The sequence below is a fragment of the Chlorocebus sabaeus genome, chromosome X, assembly GCF_047675955.1.
Source record: "Chlorocebus sabaeus isolate Y175 chromosome X, mChlSab1.0.hap1, whole genome shotgun sequence".
Lineage (NCBI taxonomy): Eukaryota > Metazoa > Chordata > Mammalia > Primates > Cercopithecidae > Chlorocebus > Chlorocebus sabaeus.
This window is the reverse complement of record NC_132933.1, coordinates 84142409-84157578: the sequence shown is the minus strand read 5'-3', so window position 1 is coordinate 84157578 and position 15170 is coordinate 84142409. Positions and strand designations below refer to the sequence as shown.

Genomic DNA, 15170 nt, shown 5'->3' with positions numbered 1-15170 from the left:
TCAGGCTTGCATTGCCCCCTGCCAGACAGGTGGAGGTACTGCTAGCAGGGCTCTGTCAGACACTTTTCAGGGACCCCTCAGAGGTCCTGGCGATTCCTAGATCTGTATCTTAGGTTAAGAAGTTGCAGTAACATAAAACACACACACAAACACACACACACACACACACACACACACACACACACACGGAGAGAAAGAGACGAGAGAGAGAGAGACAGAGAGAGAGGCGGGTGCATGCACAGACTGAGGTGCCTGTGGGTATATACAGGTGCACAGTCCCACAGTGATCCTCATGAGTTGTGGACATGAGCAGATTTGGCTACAGCTATGTGTAGAGACAGATGCTGTGGTGGACACTGACCTGTTGCATGCACTCACAGAAATGCACAGATGTTCATCCTTGCCCTTACCCCCATTTGCCCCCAAAACCTGCAGGGGCTCCAGGGGCTGCAGAGCCCTCTCTTCTTTCCCTCAAATCCTCATCAGTATGTGACCCTTGAGGAGCCCATTACTTTTTCTGACTGACTTCTAACTTCCCTCACTCTTCCCTCCACTGTCTACTCACCTAGCATCTCTGAAATACTGCTTTGTCCTTCATCTTATCTGTCCCAGCCACTGGGATTTCATCCTGGGTTTCCTTGTGAGTGAGCACTGGGAAGAGAGAGCTCTTCCTGTCTTGGAAAAACCTCACCAGCCTCCTTAGAGTCCTCTGGTCAGGGGGGCCAGGTGAGACTGTGGCCACAGGTGCTGAGGAAGTGGAGGACGTGTTGAGGGCAGGACTCCGTGGCCGGATCAGCTCTGCTAAAACCAACTGACTTCCCCCACCATCCCTGCGATGCCAGGTCCCATGGTCCCAGCCCCACTCATCTTGGCATCACCTGGGTGGAAAGCAAATAACCGCTTGGGCAGGCGCAGGGCTTTACTGCTGGTATTTGGCCTACCCTGACTAGAAGTGCCGCCTCTGTGGCTTCAGTCCAGCTGCACATCTCCGCTGGCGCTGGCAGGGGTGCCCAGCTCTGTGCCAGAACTCCCAGAGCAGAGGTGACAGGCTGACCTAGCCGTGTTCTTCCCCCAAGACCCCAACAGGCCAGTACTGTGTCTTCATGACACGCAGCACTGCACTATGACACAAATAGGCCAAGAGAGCTGGGGCGGTACTGGGAAGCTCCCTGAGGAGGGAGGACTGGAATGAGCATGCGGATGCTGCTGTCAGACTCAGCTGGGATTCCAACCCTGGCACTGCTGCTTTGTCCACTGTGAGACCGTAGGCTGAGCCTGTTTGTATGTCTGTAAAATGGGGATAGCAAAGCCATCACTGGTTATTGTGTGTGTGAAATGAGATTTGGCTGTCAAAGTGCTGAAGAATGTTACATGTGATGATGAGAAAGAGAATGATAGGAATGGTTGAGCATTCCAATTTCCTGCCTGGACTAGGCTGGTCTACCCAGGGCCTTGGAAGGGGGTAGGTCCCTCAGAAAGGCTTGGGGGGTGGACACAGCTGTGACTTCTTATCCCAGCAGGCTTCCTTGACCCCAGATGATCCTGGTTCCTGGGCAGGGGGTGGGAGAGTGGGAGGGGTTTGGAAGAGGCAGGGAATGAGACTCAAGAAAGCCAGGGCCAGGATGCCCAGACAGTAGGGTTTGGGGAGCAGAGGGCCTCCTGGCTGGCTATGACTTGGAGCAAATGTGCTAGGACCTCTGGCCTTCTCTTGCCATTTCTGGATCACCAGAATGAGATATGTCTGCCTGCTGGGGTTGGGCAGCATACACCTAGGGCCCTGGCGTCAGCACCCTCCTAACCCCATTTCTTTGCCTGTTTCTTTCCCTTGTTCTGTTTTAGAAGCCGAGGCCAAAAGAGCATGTGAGTGGCTTCGAGCAACAGGATTCCCTCAGTATGTGCAGCTTTTTGAAGGTAAGGCCACTCAATTGTTTACCCTCCCCCGTTACATACTTCCCCTAGCCCTCAGTTTTTTGTCTGTTAAATGGGGCAAGTCAGATTCTCTCTCCAACTACACACAAGCAGTGTCTCCTGGCCCTGCTCCGATTTTTTTCAGGGACTTTGCTCCTGCAGTTGTACCTTTCTCTCCCGCATCATCTCTACGAGATTGCTCTCACAACTGCCACAGACTCTGCTGTTGCCTATGCCTTTAAGGTACCTTGTCTTGACCAGGGTCACCACGTGGTACCAATCCTGAGGATGCCATGTCGGTACACACGGTGTGAAGAATGCCGCCTGGAGTTGTACACCCTGGTGGCCCAGGCTTGGCCTCACTTGCCCCACAGTGGTGGCCTCATTTCTCTGTTTTCCTTCATTTCTCTTTTGTGTTTTTCTAGAGTTCTTCACATTTGCTGTTTCCCTTCCCCTTTTCTGCCCACACCCCTACTGCACCCTGGCTTCACATCCACCTCGCCTGGTCAACTTGCCTGGTCAGTTCACCAGTGACGTCCATGTGGTCACACTCAGTGGTCACTTCCCAGTCCTCGTCTTGCTCCATTTCTCAGCAGCATTCAGTGCCACTGGCCACTTCTTCCTTTGGCTTCTGGAACACCCCCCTCTCCTGGCTGCCTTTCTGGCTGGGTTCTGTCTCCTTAGCTGCTCTGCTTCCTCTAACTGATATCTAAAGGTTAGGATATCCCAGGGCTCGGTCCGAGGCCCTCTTCTCTCTCAACATTTCTTTCTCATGAGATCTTTCTCTAAGTACCATCCACATTCTGATGACTTCCAAATGTCCAGACCTCATCCCCAAGCTCCAGATTCATATATTCACAGCTGCCAATTCAGTCTCTCTACTCTGATGTCTGATGGGTGTCTCGGATTAAACAGGTCTAAAACCAACTCCTGATGGTACCACCATTTACCCACTTACTCAAGCCCCATACCCAGGAGTCATCCTTAATTTAATTCCTCCTTGTTCCCATCTTCTATGTTTAACCTTTCAGCAAGACCTTTTCCCTCCAGAACGTATCTTGAATCAATCCACTTCTTACTACCTCCACTGCCACAGCCTGGTGTGACCCAGTGTCACGGCTCACCTGGGCTAGTACAGCAGCTTCCTGTGCTCTTGCACTCTCATCTCTACACTGCAGCTGGAGGGCTCTTGTTGGCCATAGGTCTGACTGTCAGTCCTGCTCCAAGACCTCCGATGGCCTTCCAGCACACTCAGAATGAAATACACACAGACGCTCCGTTCTGGCCTGTCACACTGCATTCTCCAACCTCCATTGATTACTCTTACCTTTGTTCACAGGGCTCGTCTCTACACTTGCTCACACCAAGCTTTTTCCCTCTTCAGAGCCTTGATGCTGATGTTCCTCCTGCCTGGAACTCTCTTTGCAGTTTCCTTGCACAGCTGGCTGCTTCTCATCTTTCAAGACTCAGCTCAGATGTCACTGCTTCAGAAAGCTCTCTGCTGACCACCTCTCTACAAGCAGCCGCCACCCCTACCAGCCTCCCTTTACACTATCATGCTGGCTGATGTCTTCCATGACATTTGTAACTGCACCATCTTGGTTTTAAGTATCGTTGCTTATCTGTTTCCTTTAAGAGCGTAAACTCCATGAAGGCAGGAACCATTTTTGTTGTGTTCACTGTTGTATGCTGTGTGGTTTGCTCAAGTGCCTAGCACAAAGTAGATGCTCAATTGGATACTCATTAGTTGAATGAGTAAAGGAACAAATGGGCTTGCTTCACCAGTAAGGTAGAGAGCTGTGAGACTTCTCAGATTCTCTCTTCCGTTTCCCCAACTCCTTTCTTTTCCCTCTCCCCTCCCTAAGTCCCAGGGAGTGGGCTCCTACTGCTCTGGGACACAGGGGGATGCAAGGTATTGTTTGGCTACTGTGCTGTCCTGTCCCTTCTGTCCTTGCTCCTGCCCTACTCCCCCAGGTTCACCTTGGGCCAAGGAGAAGTTTCCCCGCCTGAGCAGCCCAGGATTCAAAGGGGAATGGGGGAACCCATATTGGGCTCTTGGCAGTCACCTGGGGTCTTGGGCCTGCTGTCTCCCATAGACCTGCCTCACTGACTGACAGAATTCTTGGGTCCAGCTCAGCCCTCTAGGCCTCTCCCAGATCTTTCCCCTGAACTCCCTGGGCACCCTCCTTTATTCCTGATGTTTTTCCCTTCTGCTTTGCCTCTTGTCTTCCTGCTCCCCCTCCCTCCTGGCCGTTCCCCTCCAGCTCAAGGGCTACTGAGGCTGAGTTTGTGATACACCACTGGACTCATCTTTGCTTCTCTCTGCCATACAGAAGGTTCGTTTCCCCTGGATATTGGCTCTGTGAAGAAAAACCACGGTTTTCTGGACGAGGACTCTTTGGGGGCCCTGTGTAGGTAGGTGGGCTGAGGGTCAGGCCTGGGAAACCAAAGGCCCGGCTTGAAGCTTCCTCGTGGGAAAAAACATCCCTTGTACCCTCTAACAGAGGAGGAGCCCAGCTTACTAACAAAGCTTATCTTCTGCGGTCACATTGCTCATTCTGTTCTTTGTGTTTGTGACACCCTCAACCACCCAGTCACTCTAGCTAGAAAGCCAAGATCTGGCCTTGTTTCTTTTCTCCTAAAGTTACAGCCTCCAAATAGTCCTCTGCTTCAGTCCCTCTCTACTTACAAGAGCCTGGCCCTTGTTTGAGGCCAAACCATGGCTTCTCCTTGGATCGATCACAAGGCTTCAGCCTAACTGGCTTTAGTCTTGATAACCCATCTCTCCCCTCCCCTCTCCCCCTTCCCTCACCCCACTCCCAGATCCATCTAGATCCACCAGCCTCAGCATTGTAACAGCTCCAAATGGTTGTTCTTTCTGCTTAAAATTTGTCACTGCCTAAGGATAAAAATGCAGACTTTTTAGCATACAACCCAAAGCCCTTTGCAAGCTGGTTCATTAGCCTTAGCCCCACTGGTCTCATGCCCACTGATCTGTTTGCTGACTGTATACCTACAGTGTCCCGTGTAAGCTTGGGTAAGAGTCCCTATTTCTCTCACTCTCAAAATCCCATTTGCGTCCTCCAGGACGCCTTCTCTGACTGCATCCCTCCTTCATGGAGGTTGCTTGTCTCTCCCTGTGTTTGTCTGCTGTGCCTTCTGTCTGCTCTGTCTTTGAACATGTCCCATTTCTGTAGGGTTTATTTCCACTCTCTGTAAGCTCCTGGAGGGCAGAGGCCATAATCTTGCCAGCATTGTCTCTGGTTCTTAAACCTTAGGAATATTGGAGTTTGCGAGAAGTTTTGATGGCTTGGGCATGTGAAGTGGTGGGTGCATCTTGGTAGGCTCTGCCAGGCTTTGGGGATGTCCACCTTGGGTGGACACTTCCACTTTATTACAGGAGGCTGATGACCTTGAACAATTGTGCCTCGATGAAACTGGAGGTTCATTTTCAAAGCAAACAGGTGAGTCATGGCAAAGAACGGGTCTGTGGTCTTGTGGCGCCATAAGGAAACCCAGGGCGTACGTAAACCATTTGTAAAACTAGCTCTAGTATCCCAGGAGTCTGAGATGTCCAGAGCAGTACCTTTCCCCAGCTAGGGGTAGAGATGGAGGAGATCTATGACCCCATTCTTTCCTGGGAACTCACTTTCTTGCTTTTTTTTTCTGGGGCTTTCTATACCAGAGACCTGTAGTCAGGTGGGGCAGCCAAGTTACCAAAGCCCTGGGCTGTGAGACAGGAGGCCCATGGGGCCTGGTCTCAGCTCTGCCACTGATTGCTGAGGGACCTCAGGGAAACCTCTTTCCTCTGGGCCTCAGTTTCCCCATTTTGCAAAGAAGGAGATGAACTAGAAAATCTCAAATTCTGTCCACCTCTGTTGTGATTCTAATCTAAGACTACAGCCCAGAGCTTGGGAAGGTTTGTCACTGACTTAATGTATGTCATTGACCTTGGGCAAGTGGCTTTTGGTTTGTGGGTTTGTTCCCTATCTGTAAAATTGGAAGGGGGGTTAGATTAGTTACTTGACCATTACCATTACCATACATCTGGGCTCTGTCTGTGACTCCTGGCTTCCTCTGGCACTCCCAGAGCTAGCTCTACCCACCTAGGCCATGTTCTCAGCCAGAAAGCAGGGCCCTTCATCTCAGAGTCCCCCAAGAGTTTGGAAGCAGAGAGTGGAGTACAAGCAAGGACTTGTGGCCTGGGCTTCTCTGACCTGACCCTGCAGTGCCTTTCCCAGAATGAAGACTCAGAAGAGGAAGAGCAGTGTACCATCAGTAGCCACTGGGCCTCCCAGCAGGAAAGTAAGTGCTGGTCTCCCATGGGGTCCTCTGATCTGTTGGCCCCACCGAGCCCTGGCCTGCCAGTGACCTCAAGCTGTGAGAGCGTTCTCACCGAGCTTAGTGCCACCTCTCTGCCAGTCATCACCGTGAGCCTACCACCCGAGCCAGTAGACTTGCCCTTGCCAGGCTGTGCCCCCAGCTTGAGTGACCGGCCCTTCCTCAGCCCCACCCGGGGCCAGGAGGGTCCCCAGGACAAAGCCAAGAAGCGCCATCGTAACCGTAGCTTCCTCAAGCACCTGGAGTCTCTGAGGCGGAAGGAAAAGAGTGGCAGCCAGCAAGCAGAGCCCGAACGTTGTCCAGACGCCTCAGAGAAGGTCTCCAAAGCCTCATCTTTCCGCAGTTGTCGTGGCTTCCTCTCAGCCGGATTTTACAGGGCCAAGAACTGGGCCGCCACCTCAGCCGGTGGCAGTGGTGCCAACACTCGGAAGGCCTGGGAGGCTTGGCCTGTGGCCTTGTTCCGGCATCCTCAGCGGATACACCGGGGTGATTGCCTGGTGCATGTGCCTGGGGACCACAAACCAGGCACATTCCCTCGCTCCCTGTCCATTGAGAGCCTGTGTCCTGAGGACGGACACCGCCTGGCAGACTGGCAGTCAGGTAGGCGGTGGGGCTGTGAGGGGCGCCGGGGCTCCTGTGGCTCAACGGGCAGCCATGCCAGCACGTATGACAACTTACCTGAGCTGTACCCAGCTGAGCCTGTAATGGTTGGGGTCGAGGCTGAAGATGAAGATGATGAGGAGAGTGGGGGCAGCTATGCTCACCTAGACGACATCCTCCAGCACGTGTGGGGGCTACAGCAACGAGTAGAGCTGTGGTCTCGGGCCATGTACTCAGACCTGGGGCCTGGAGATGAGGAAGAGGAGGAGGCCACTTCATCAGTACAAATAGCCACAGTTGAGGTCAAATGCCAAGCTGAGGCTCTCAGCCAGATGGAGGTTCTGGCCCATGGAGAGTCCCCAGCCTGGGCCCAGGCTGAAGTCCAGCCAGCAGTCCTGGCTCTGGCTCAGGCTCCAGCTGAGGCTGAGCCACTGGCACAGGAAGAGACTGAGGCCCCGGCCCCGGCTCCGGCCCCAGCCCAGGACAGTGAGCAGGAGGCACATTCAGGCGGGGAACCCACCTTTGCCTCTAGCCTGTCTGTGGAAGAAGGACACTCCATTTCTGATACTGTGGCCTCCTCCAGTGAACTTGATAGTAGTGGGAACTCCATGAATGAGGCTGAGGCTGCAGGGCCCCTGGCTGGACTCCAGGCATCAATGCCCCGTGAACGGCGCGATTCAGGTGTTGGGGCCTCACTTACCAGACCCTGCAGGTGAGAGTTTGGGTTGGGATGGGGCGGACGCAGGGACTCCTGTTCTCTGTCTCTGAAGCTGATTTCTCAGTCATGAGGCCCAGGGCTAAGTGCTTGGGGGCTGCATTATCCCCTTACAGCCAGCTCAGGAGAATAGAGTACAGGAGTTGGGAATCCAGAAAGTTAGGTCCAGAACCTGCCTCTGCTGTGGCCTTGAGGAAATGATGCTCTCCTCATTGGACCTCAGTTTCCTCATCTGTAAAGTGAGGGAGGATGCTAGAGGAGATGGTCTCTGGTCCCCAGGTTTGCCCATTCAGAGTTTCTTGGAGCAGCCCCTCCACTGTAGTTTTGGAATGGGCAGGGGGCTTCACTGCTTATTGGCACTAGATGGGCCTGAGCTCTGTGCCACCCTCCCCAAGAATTTCCTGGCCCCTAAGAAACTGAGTCCAAGCTTTTTCCACCCTGGGGCCTCAGCAGCAGCGCTGAAAGTGGTCCCAATTCCCTGCATGTTTTCTTTGGAGAGAAAAAAGGGGACCAGAATAACACACACCTTTTCTAAGGTTTAGCCAAACCTGCTCCTCTGGGCCTCTCCACCCCTCTCACCGCCCCCCACCAGGAAGCTCCGTTGGCATAGCTTCCAGAACTCCCATCGGCCCAGCCTCAACTCAGAGTCGCTGGAGATCAACCGGCAGTTTGCAGGCCAGATCAACCTCCTGCACAAGGGCTCACTGCTGCGGCTTACTGCCTTCATGGAGAAGTACACTGTGCCCCACAAACAGGGCTGGGTCTGGTGAGTGGCTCCTGGGCCATGGAGGGTGGGAAACTGCCGACTCAGGTCCACGGCCCCAGGCAGGGTCAGCCCAGGAGGTGGGTGCAGGCAGGCAGGGCCCACAGGCCAGGGGAGCAGTGTGATATGCCAGGAGGCTGGAGGAGCTTGGTGAGGCTGGGTATGGGGCAGAGGACCTGAAGTCCTCCAGCTGTGTCTTCTCCATCCCAACCTCCGTACTGCAACTAGTGAGATTGTCCTAAAATGCAGGTGTGGTTGTCATTCTCCAGATAAACACTTTTCTCTGGCTTCCCATTGTCCAGATTCCCTCCCACCATGACTGCTTCCTGTTCTGGTCCTGCTCCATCCTTCTGGCTCTTTAGCCTACCCCTCCTAAGCAACCCCACCTTACAGACCAGTGGGACCAGTCATCCTTCCGTGAATGTGCTATGATCCTTTTTCTGCCTCTTTGCCTTTGTTTGTGCTGTGCTCTCTGCCTGTAATGCATTTTCCCCATTTCTCCTCTGGGACAATGCCTTCCTATCCCTCAAGAGCCTGCTGAGTTACCACATCCTCTCTGAAGCCTTCCCTAACTCACTAGGTACAGTTCCCCTCCCTCAATGGGTCTTCCCCTAAGTTCTTGGTCTCCTACTGGCCACATGAGTTGTTACTGCCTATTGACACAGTTATCTCCTTGGCCAGACTGAGAGCTCTCTGTGTTCCTCTGTGACTCCCTGGGGCTGCGCCCAAAGCAGGTGCTCAGTGAGTGTTGACTCTGGGACAGTGGTGTGTGCCTTACCCTCTTCACCCCACCTGATCCTCTAAGACTGCAGGCAGAGTCTCCAAACTGTGTTCTCCCTATCTGATCACTTGTCATTCTCCCAAACAGGTCAATGCCCAAGTTCATGAGGAGAAACAAGACCCCAGACTACCGGGGACAGCACGTATTTGGGGTGCCACCCCTCATCCATGTGCAGCGCACGGGCCAGCCACTGCCACAGAGCATTCAGCAAGCCATGCGCTACTTGCGTAGCCAGTGCCTGGACCAAGTGAGCCCTTGTGGGGCAGCCTGTGGGGAGATGGTGCAGGGGTGGGGTGCTGGTGGGCATTGGGCCGAAGGCTGAGGAGCTGGGGAGAGGAAGTGCTCTGGCCTTCCCCCTCACTTGGGCTGGTCCACCAGAGGCCTTTGCTGTTCTCAGCAAGGACCAGCAAGGATGAAACTCCTTTCTACTCCTTAGGCCCAGCTCTGTGCTACCTTCTTTCCGGCCCAGGCTCCATAGTCCTTATCTTCTGGGAGCCTGAATTTGCCTAGATCCACCTTTTCCTACTCATCTCCACAAAAGCATCTTTTCTTTTTTGTCCTGAAGCTGTAAAATTCCTTCTCTTTGATTTTCCCATTTGTCTCCTACCCTGCCCCTCAGGAGGCCTGATAGGCTTTGAAGTCTCTGGGGTGGCCTAAGCTCCTGACACCCAGTCCAGGACTGGCCTCACATTCTCCCTCCTACTCACGCATGTCTTCTTCCCTCCCTCCCTCCCTTGCATGGACCAGGTAGGCATCTTCCGCAAGTCTGGGGTCAAGTCCAGGATCCAGAACCTGCGCCAAATGAATGAGACCTCGCCTGACAACGTCTGCTATGAGGGCCAGTCAGCCTACGACGTGGCTGACCTGCTAAAGCAGTATTTCCGGGACCTGCCTGAGCCCATCTTCACCAGCAAGCTCACCACCACTTTCCTCCAGATCTACCAGCGTGAGTCACCCACTCCTATCCCCAACAACCTGCCCCATTCTCAACCTCCCTGAATCCCAGGCCTTGTGGAAGATAAGCCTGGTGCAGGCAAATGTAGCTGGACCTGTGAGCTGATTGGAACAGTTACTGTCAGGAGTTGAAAAGGCCCTTGCAGAGAGACCATTCTGCTTCCCCAAACCCATTATATGGAAGGGTAGACTGAGGCCCTGAGGGGAGAAAGGGAAACTACCTAAGGTTATACTGTACGTTAGTAATAAAGCTAGATCAAGCACCCAGAGACCTCACAGAACTGAACTTTTCCCTTCCCTCTCGCCACTCCCCTCGGGACTTCTGTGCCTTTTGCCCCCTTGGAAGCAAGAGGCTGGCTGCTAAGGCCTCTGGGGAAGTAAGGAAGGCTCTTCTTCCATTGCTTCCTCACAGTTCTCCCCAAGGATCAGTGGTTGGCAGCAGCACAAGCCGCCACCTTGCTGCTCCCCGATGAGAACCGAGAGGTGCTACAGACTCTGCTCTACTTCTTAAGTGACATTGCCTCTGCCGAGGAAAACCAGATGACAGCAGGCAACCTGGCAGTGTGCCTGGCGCCCTCCATCTTCCACCTCAATGTCTCTAAGAAGGAGAGCCCCTCTCCCAGGTGAAATGGGGCACGGCATGTCAGGGCCGGGCCAGGTCCAGACAATTTGGGCCCCATTGGACTTTCGGCTTTTGATGGCTGGCACTGCTGTGTCTCGTCCTCACCGCAAGGAGTGAGCCTGACTCCTCAGGGACCCTGGGCTGGTGGGATCTGTGGAGCAGGGCCTTCCCAAAGGCAGCAGGTTGCTTTGTAGCCAAGTTTGGCAAAGTGGCTTCCCGGCAGCTACAAGGCAACCTGTCTGTCATCTTGTCTTGTGCCCTTGTGCCATCTCTCCTCTCACCGCCTCCTGCCCCATCTAGGATCAAGAGCAAACGCAGCCTCGTTGGTAGGCCAGGCCCTAGGGACCTGAGTGACAACATGGCAGCCACCCAGGGCCTGTCGCACATGATCAGTGACTGCAAGAAACTTTTCCAGGTGAGTAACCCCAGGCCATGGTGCCTACTTACCAGACCTGGGGGAAGCATCAGGCCTGACCTCGGTGCCCCAAGTCAGGGATAGGACCCAATTTGACACATACCCCTCAAGCTTATACCCCCAACTCTTCCTCCACCATGTTTCTCATCTACCTTGCTGTGGTAGCTGTACCTCTCTACTGCCCTTAACGTGAACCTGACAGACCCCATGGGGTCTCCTGCTCTCTGGAGCTGCAGCCCAGTGTGTGTGTGCCCTCTCAGGTGCCCCAGGACATGGTGTTACAGCTGTGCAGCTCCTACAGTGCAGCTGAGCTCAGCCCTCCCGGCCCAGCCCTGGCTGAGCTGCGTCAGGCCCAAGCTGCAGGGGTAAGCCTGAGCCTCTACATGGAGGAGAGCATCCAGGACCTGCTGCGTGATGCTGCTGAGCGCTTCAAGGGCTGGATGAGCGTGCCAGGGCCCCAGCACACGGAGCTGGCTTGCAGGAAGGTGAGTACCACACCACGGGTGGCTGCTATGGGGCTGGGAGAGCATGGTGCAGGCAAGGGGAGTCAGGGAACCCAAAGGAAGGAGCCGGGGAGGAGCTGTCCCCCAAGTCTCGCTGTGCCTCGGCCTTGTCCTTGGAGAATGTCAGAGAGTCAAGAAGGTACCTTAAGGAATCAAGAACCAAATGAGACCAAGGGAACTCTCTCAGGAACCACCTGCCAGAATGACCTTCCAAAAGCCCCATTCCAGATACGATGCTGCTTTGATAGCCTCAACTCCCATCTCTCCCTGCCCCGCAGTCCAGCTGAATCCTTGCATTTTGCACCTTCGTGCCATCCTGCTGCCTGGACTGCCCTGACCCCGAGCATTACATTTTCTGAGGCACCTTTAGCGACAATGGAATGTGTTCCTCCTCCATTCAGAACCTTCTGTCATGCCCCAGGATGGAGGGGATTTCTCTCTGTTCCCCTCTGGGCACTGGTCATGCTCTTTCTTGGACGTGGATTCTGAGTAAGATTGCAAGCCTGAAGTGTCCTGTGTAAAAAACGGTCATAACAAAACCTCCTATGTAGGATCAGGGTGAGTGCCTGGTACATACAAAAGGCTCTGTAAGTGGCAGCTTTTGTTGTGCATGTGTTTTACTGCCTGTGCTAGATGGCAAGCTCCTTGACAATCACCATCTTCCTGCACCTCCAAGCACTGTGCCCATCATGGTAGGGCCTGAGAGGCCTCTGGGAATGTGTGCCCCATCATCTCTTTATGCTGTCTAACAGACTGAAAAGCAGACATCCAGAAAAGAAAGAGAGAGGGCAGGGAGCATGGGAGCACTGTCTCAGTCTGGCCAGGGTTAGCAGAGGAGCTCTGCAGCCTACCCTATTAAACCTCAGGCCCTGCGGTTTGAGGCCCGGACTTAGGGCTGGAGTCAGAGTTCTCCAGCCCTGACAGCTGCCCCCATCCCCACTCCTGTGGCTCACAGGCACCGGACGGGCACCCCCTGCGGCTGTGGAAGGCGTCCACAGAGGTGGCAGCCCCCCCAGCTGTGGTGCTGCATCGTGTTCTCCGGGAGCGGGCCCTCTGGGATGAGGATCTGCTGCGGGCCCAGGTGCTGGAAGCCCTGATGCCGGGTGTGGAGCTGTACCACTATGTCACCGACAGCATGGCACCCCATCCCTGCCGCGACTTTGTGGTGCTTCGGTGAGGGGCCGCAGCTGCTACCCTGCTGTGCTTGGGGGGCCAGAGAAGTGGGGTGGAAACCAGCAGTAGGAATCTGAGCCTATGTGTCCTTTCTCCAATAGGATGTGGCGCTCTGACCTGCCTCGTGGGGGTTGCCTGCTTGTCTCCCAGTCCCTGGATCCTGAGCAACCTGTGCCAGAGTCGGGTGTGCGGGCCCTCATGCTCACGTCCCAGTACCTCATGGAGCCTTGTGGCTTGGGCCGCTCTCGGCTCACACACATCTGCCGAGCTGACCTCAGGTACCAGGCCTGGGACAGCCTGCTCGACCCCCTTGGCCTAGACCCCTTCCCCTGCCTCTGCCCCTCCTTTTTGCCCCATGCTGTTGATCCCTGGGGCTGGGACAAGTCCTTTCTTCCTTCTCCCTGGTGAGGGCTCCAGGGAAAAACACATTGCTCATGCCTGGTTTCTTCTACTTCCCTAGGGGCCGTTCTCCTGATTGGTACAACAAAGTCTTTGGGCACCTGTGTGCCATGGAAGTGGCAAAGATCCGGGACTCCTTCCCCACCCTGCAGGCAGTGGGCCCTGAGACAAAACTGTGAGCCTTGGGCTGGTCCCAGGGTGGCACCACTCAGGCCCCCTGGGCACCAAAGGAGTGAGGGGGAATAAGAGCAGAGCAGCCCCCTGGGTGCTGCTGTCAGGAGCAGAGCCAGGCCCAGGTGGCTCCAGCTGCCTGTCCTGTCCCCTTTCCTAAAGCTCCTCTGCACGTAGAGGGGAGAAAAAGAGAATTTAGGCAACTCTACTCCCCCTTCACCCCCAACCCTGTATTCTACTCTCCCGAAAAGAGAAGAGAATCACATGAGTAGCAAGACTACTGCCGCCAGCCACCTGCCTGTGAGGCCGCCACTTGGCCTGAAGCCTCCACAGCTCCCCACCTGCAGGGGCAAAGAGGTCGACAACAGTGTGTGATCCCAGCTCTCTGCCAGACTGAGAGGGCAAGCCGTCTTGTTTCCTGCAAGGGTGCTTTTGAGATTGGACAGGAGGTTCTGGTCCTGCCTTTGGGGCCAACACTGGCCCTGAAGTGTCTTTTTCAGAGGAATTGGACTGGAGTGAATGGGCACAGGGGTGGAGCGCAGGGCAGCCCCAACCACCATGAGCTGTTTCATTTGTGTAAATATGATGCTGAATTTTAAGAGGCTGAGTTAAGAGTGGGCACTGACAGGCCCCTAATAAGCGACATGACGATTTGGCATAGATTGGGATGTGAGGGTGGAGAAGCTTCCTTTCTCAAGTCTCAAGATGCCAATGAAACCGGTTTTCCCTGACTTGGGTTTCACACTTTATCTGCCACCCCATGGGGTCCTGTGTAGCCTTTGTCCACACACTGCCACTGCCCAGGCCAAGCAAAAGCAGAGTGTGGTTAAGAGACAAGGGTCTATGTCATCGTCCCTTTTGCTTATGGTAGTGGGCTAACATAACAGCCCCTTTCTCAAGCAGAGACCTGGCCCCTGGGCCAGACAGATGGAAGGGCCTATCTTAGCCAGCTGGAGCTTAAGCCAAACCTCTTCTGTCCCACTGGCCAGCCATCTTTGCTCACATGGAAATTCAAATGCCATTCAAAGGCCACTGGTGCTTTATTTTTCTATCTGCTGAGTAAACTGAAATGAGATGGGTCCCAACCACCACTGTAATTTTCAAGCCTATTTTATTTGTACCTGTAAATACTGTACAGTTTATATATATGTGTGTGTGTATATATGTGTTTATATAGATACACACACACGTGTATATATATACACATATATATATACACACACACACGCATTTGCACAGACACACATATATATCAATTCTCATGAGTGTATTATAATCTCTGGTGGGGGCAAGGGTCTGGAAGGCCTGAGGGGCATTTCAGATGAGAATGGAGAGGTAGAGAGCCAGGTGCAGCAGGATCCCTCAGATCAATAAAGCATTACCAGAGATGCACTTTAACTGTGTGGCTGTCTTTGCTGACAATGGGCTAGGGACTGGGGACTGGGGTTGTGACTGAGGCTTCAGTGTTAAGGCTCAGAGCATTGAGCATTCACCCCACCCTCTGCTGAGTCCCAGCTTACTGGCAACAGGTCTTGGGTGAGTCCACAGGAAGAACGGGGAAGGCCTCAGCTCTTCTCTTTGGAGAGGGATTTGTGGCCAGGCATGGTGGGGTGGGGTGGGGTGGGGTGGGGGGTGCGCGGAGAAGGGGTGGAAAGTTAGCCAGAACTTGAGCAGAAGCTGCAAACCCCATCTCATGACCTGGCCACAAGCATGAATGACCTCAGGCATCCTAGGGAGAGATGAGCCTGGCTAAGCGGCCATTCCTTCCCCTTCTAAACAGCTTGAATGAAGAGTGAAGTCCCAGCCCCAGGAGGCTTAGGGGGCC

General features: G+C 54.2%; 1 protein-coding gene across 10 annotated transcripts in view; it reads left to right on the top strand.

Annotated features, from left to right (window-relative positions):
• STARD8 (StAR related lipid transfer domain containing 8) overlaps nucleotides 1–14743 on the top strand; it is a 78111-nt gene extending 63368 nt beyond the window's left edge. For 4 of the 10 annotated variants that reach the window (XM_007991948.3, XM_007991947.3, XM_007991953.3 and 1 more), the window contains 13 exons: nucleotides 1840–1911; nucleotides 4242–4323; nucleotides 5309–5372; nucleotides 6138–7561; nucleotides 8157–8330; nucleotides 9196–9355; nucleotides 9856–10054; nucleotides 10475–10685; nucleotides 10985–11099; nucleotides 11360–11584; nucleotides 12558–12775; nucleotides 12877–13053; nucleotides 13236–14743. In XM_007991948.3, the coding sequence (XP_007990139.3) occupies nucleotides 1840–1911; nucleotides 4242–4323; nucleotides 5309–5372; nucleotides 6138–7561; nucleotides 8157–8330; nucleotides 9196–9355; nucleotides 9856–10054; nucleotides 10475–10685; nucleotides 10985–11099; nucleotides 11360–11584; nucleotides 12558–12775; nucleotides 12877–13053; nucleotides 13236–13353 (3239 nt within the window). In that variant the 3' untranslated portion in view covers nucleotides 13354–14743. Of the gene's footprint in view, nucleotides 1–1839; nucleotides 1912–4241; nucleotides 4324–5308; nucleotides 5373–5998; nucleotides 7562–8156; nucleotides 8331–9195; nucleotides 9356–9855; nucleotides 10055–10474; nucleotides 10686–10984; nucleotides 11100–11359; nucleotides 12161–12557; nucleotides 12776–12876; nucleotides 13054–13235 lie in introns of those variants that run through there. The other 6 variants (XM_007991949.3, XM_073013597.1, XM_007991954.3 and 3 more) reach the window with 4 other exon arrangements.
• Nucleotides 14744–15170: the final 427 nt, after the last annotated feature.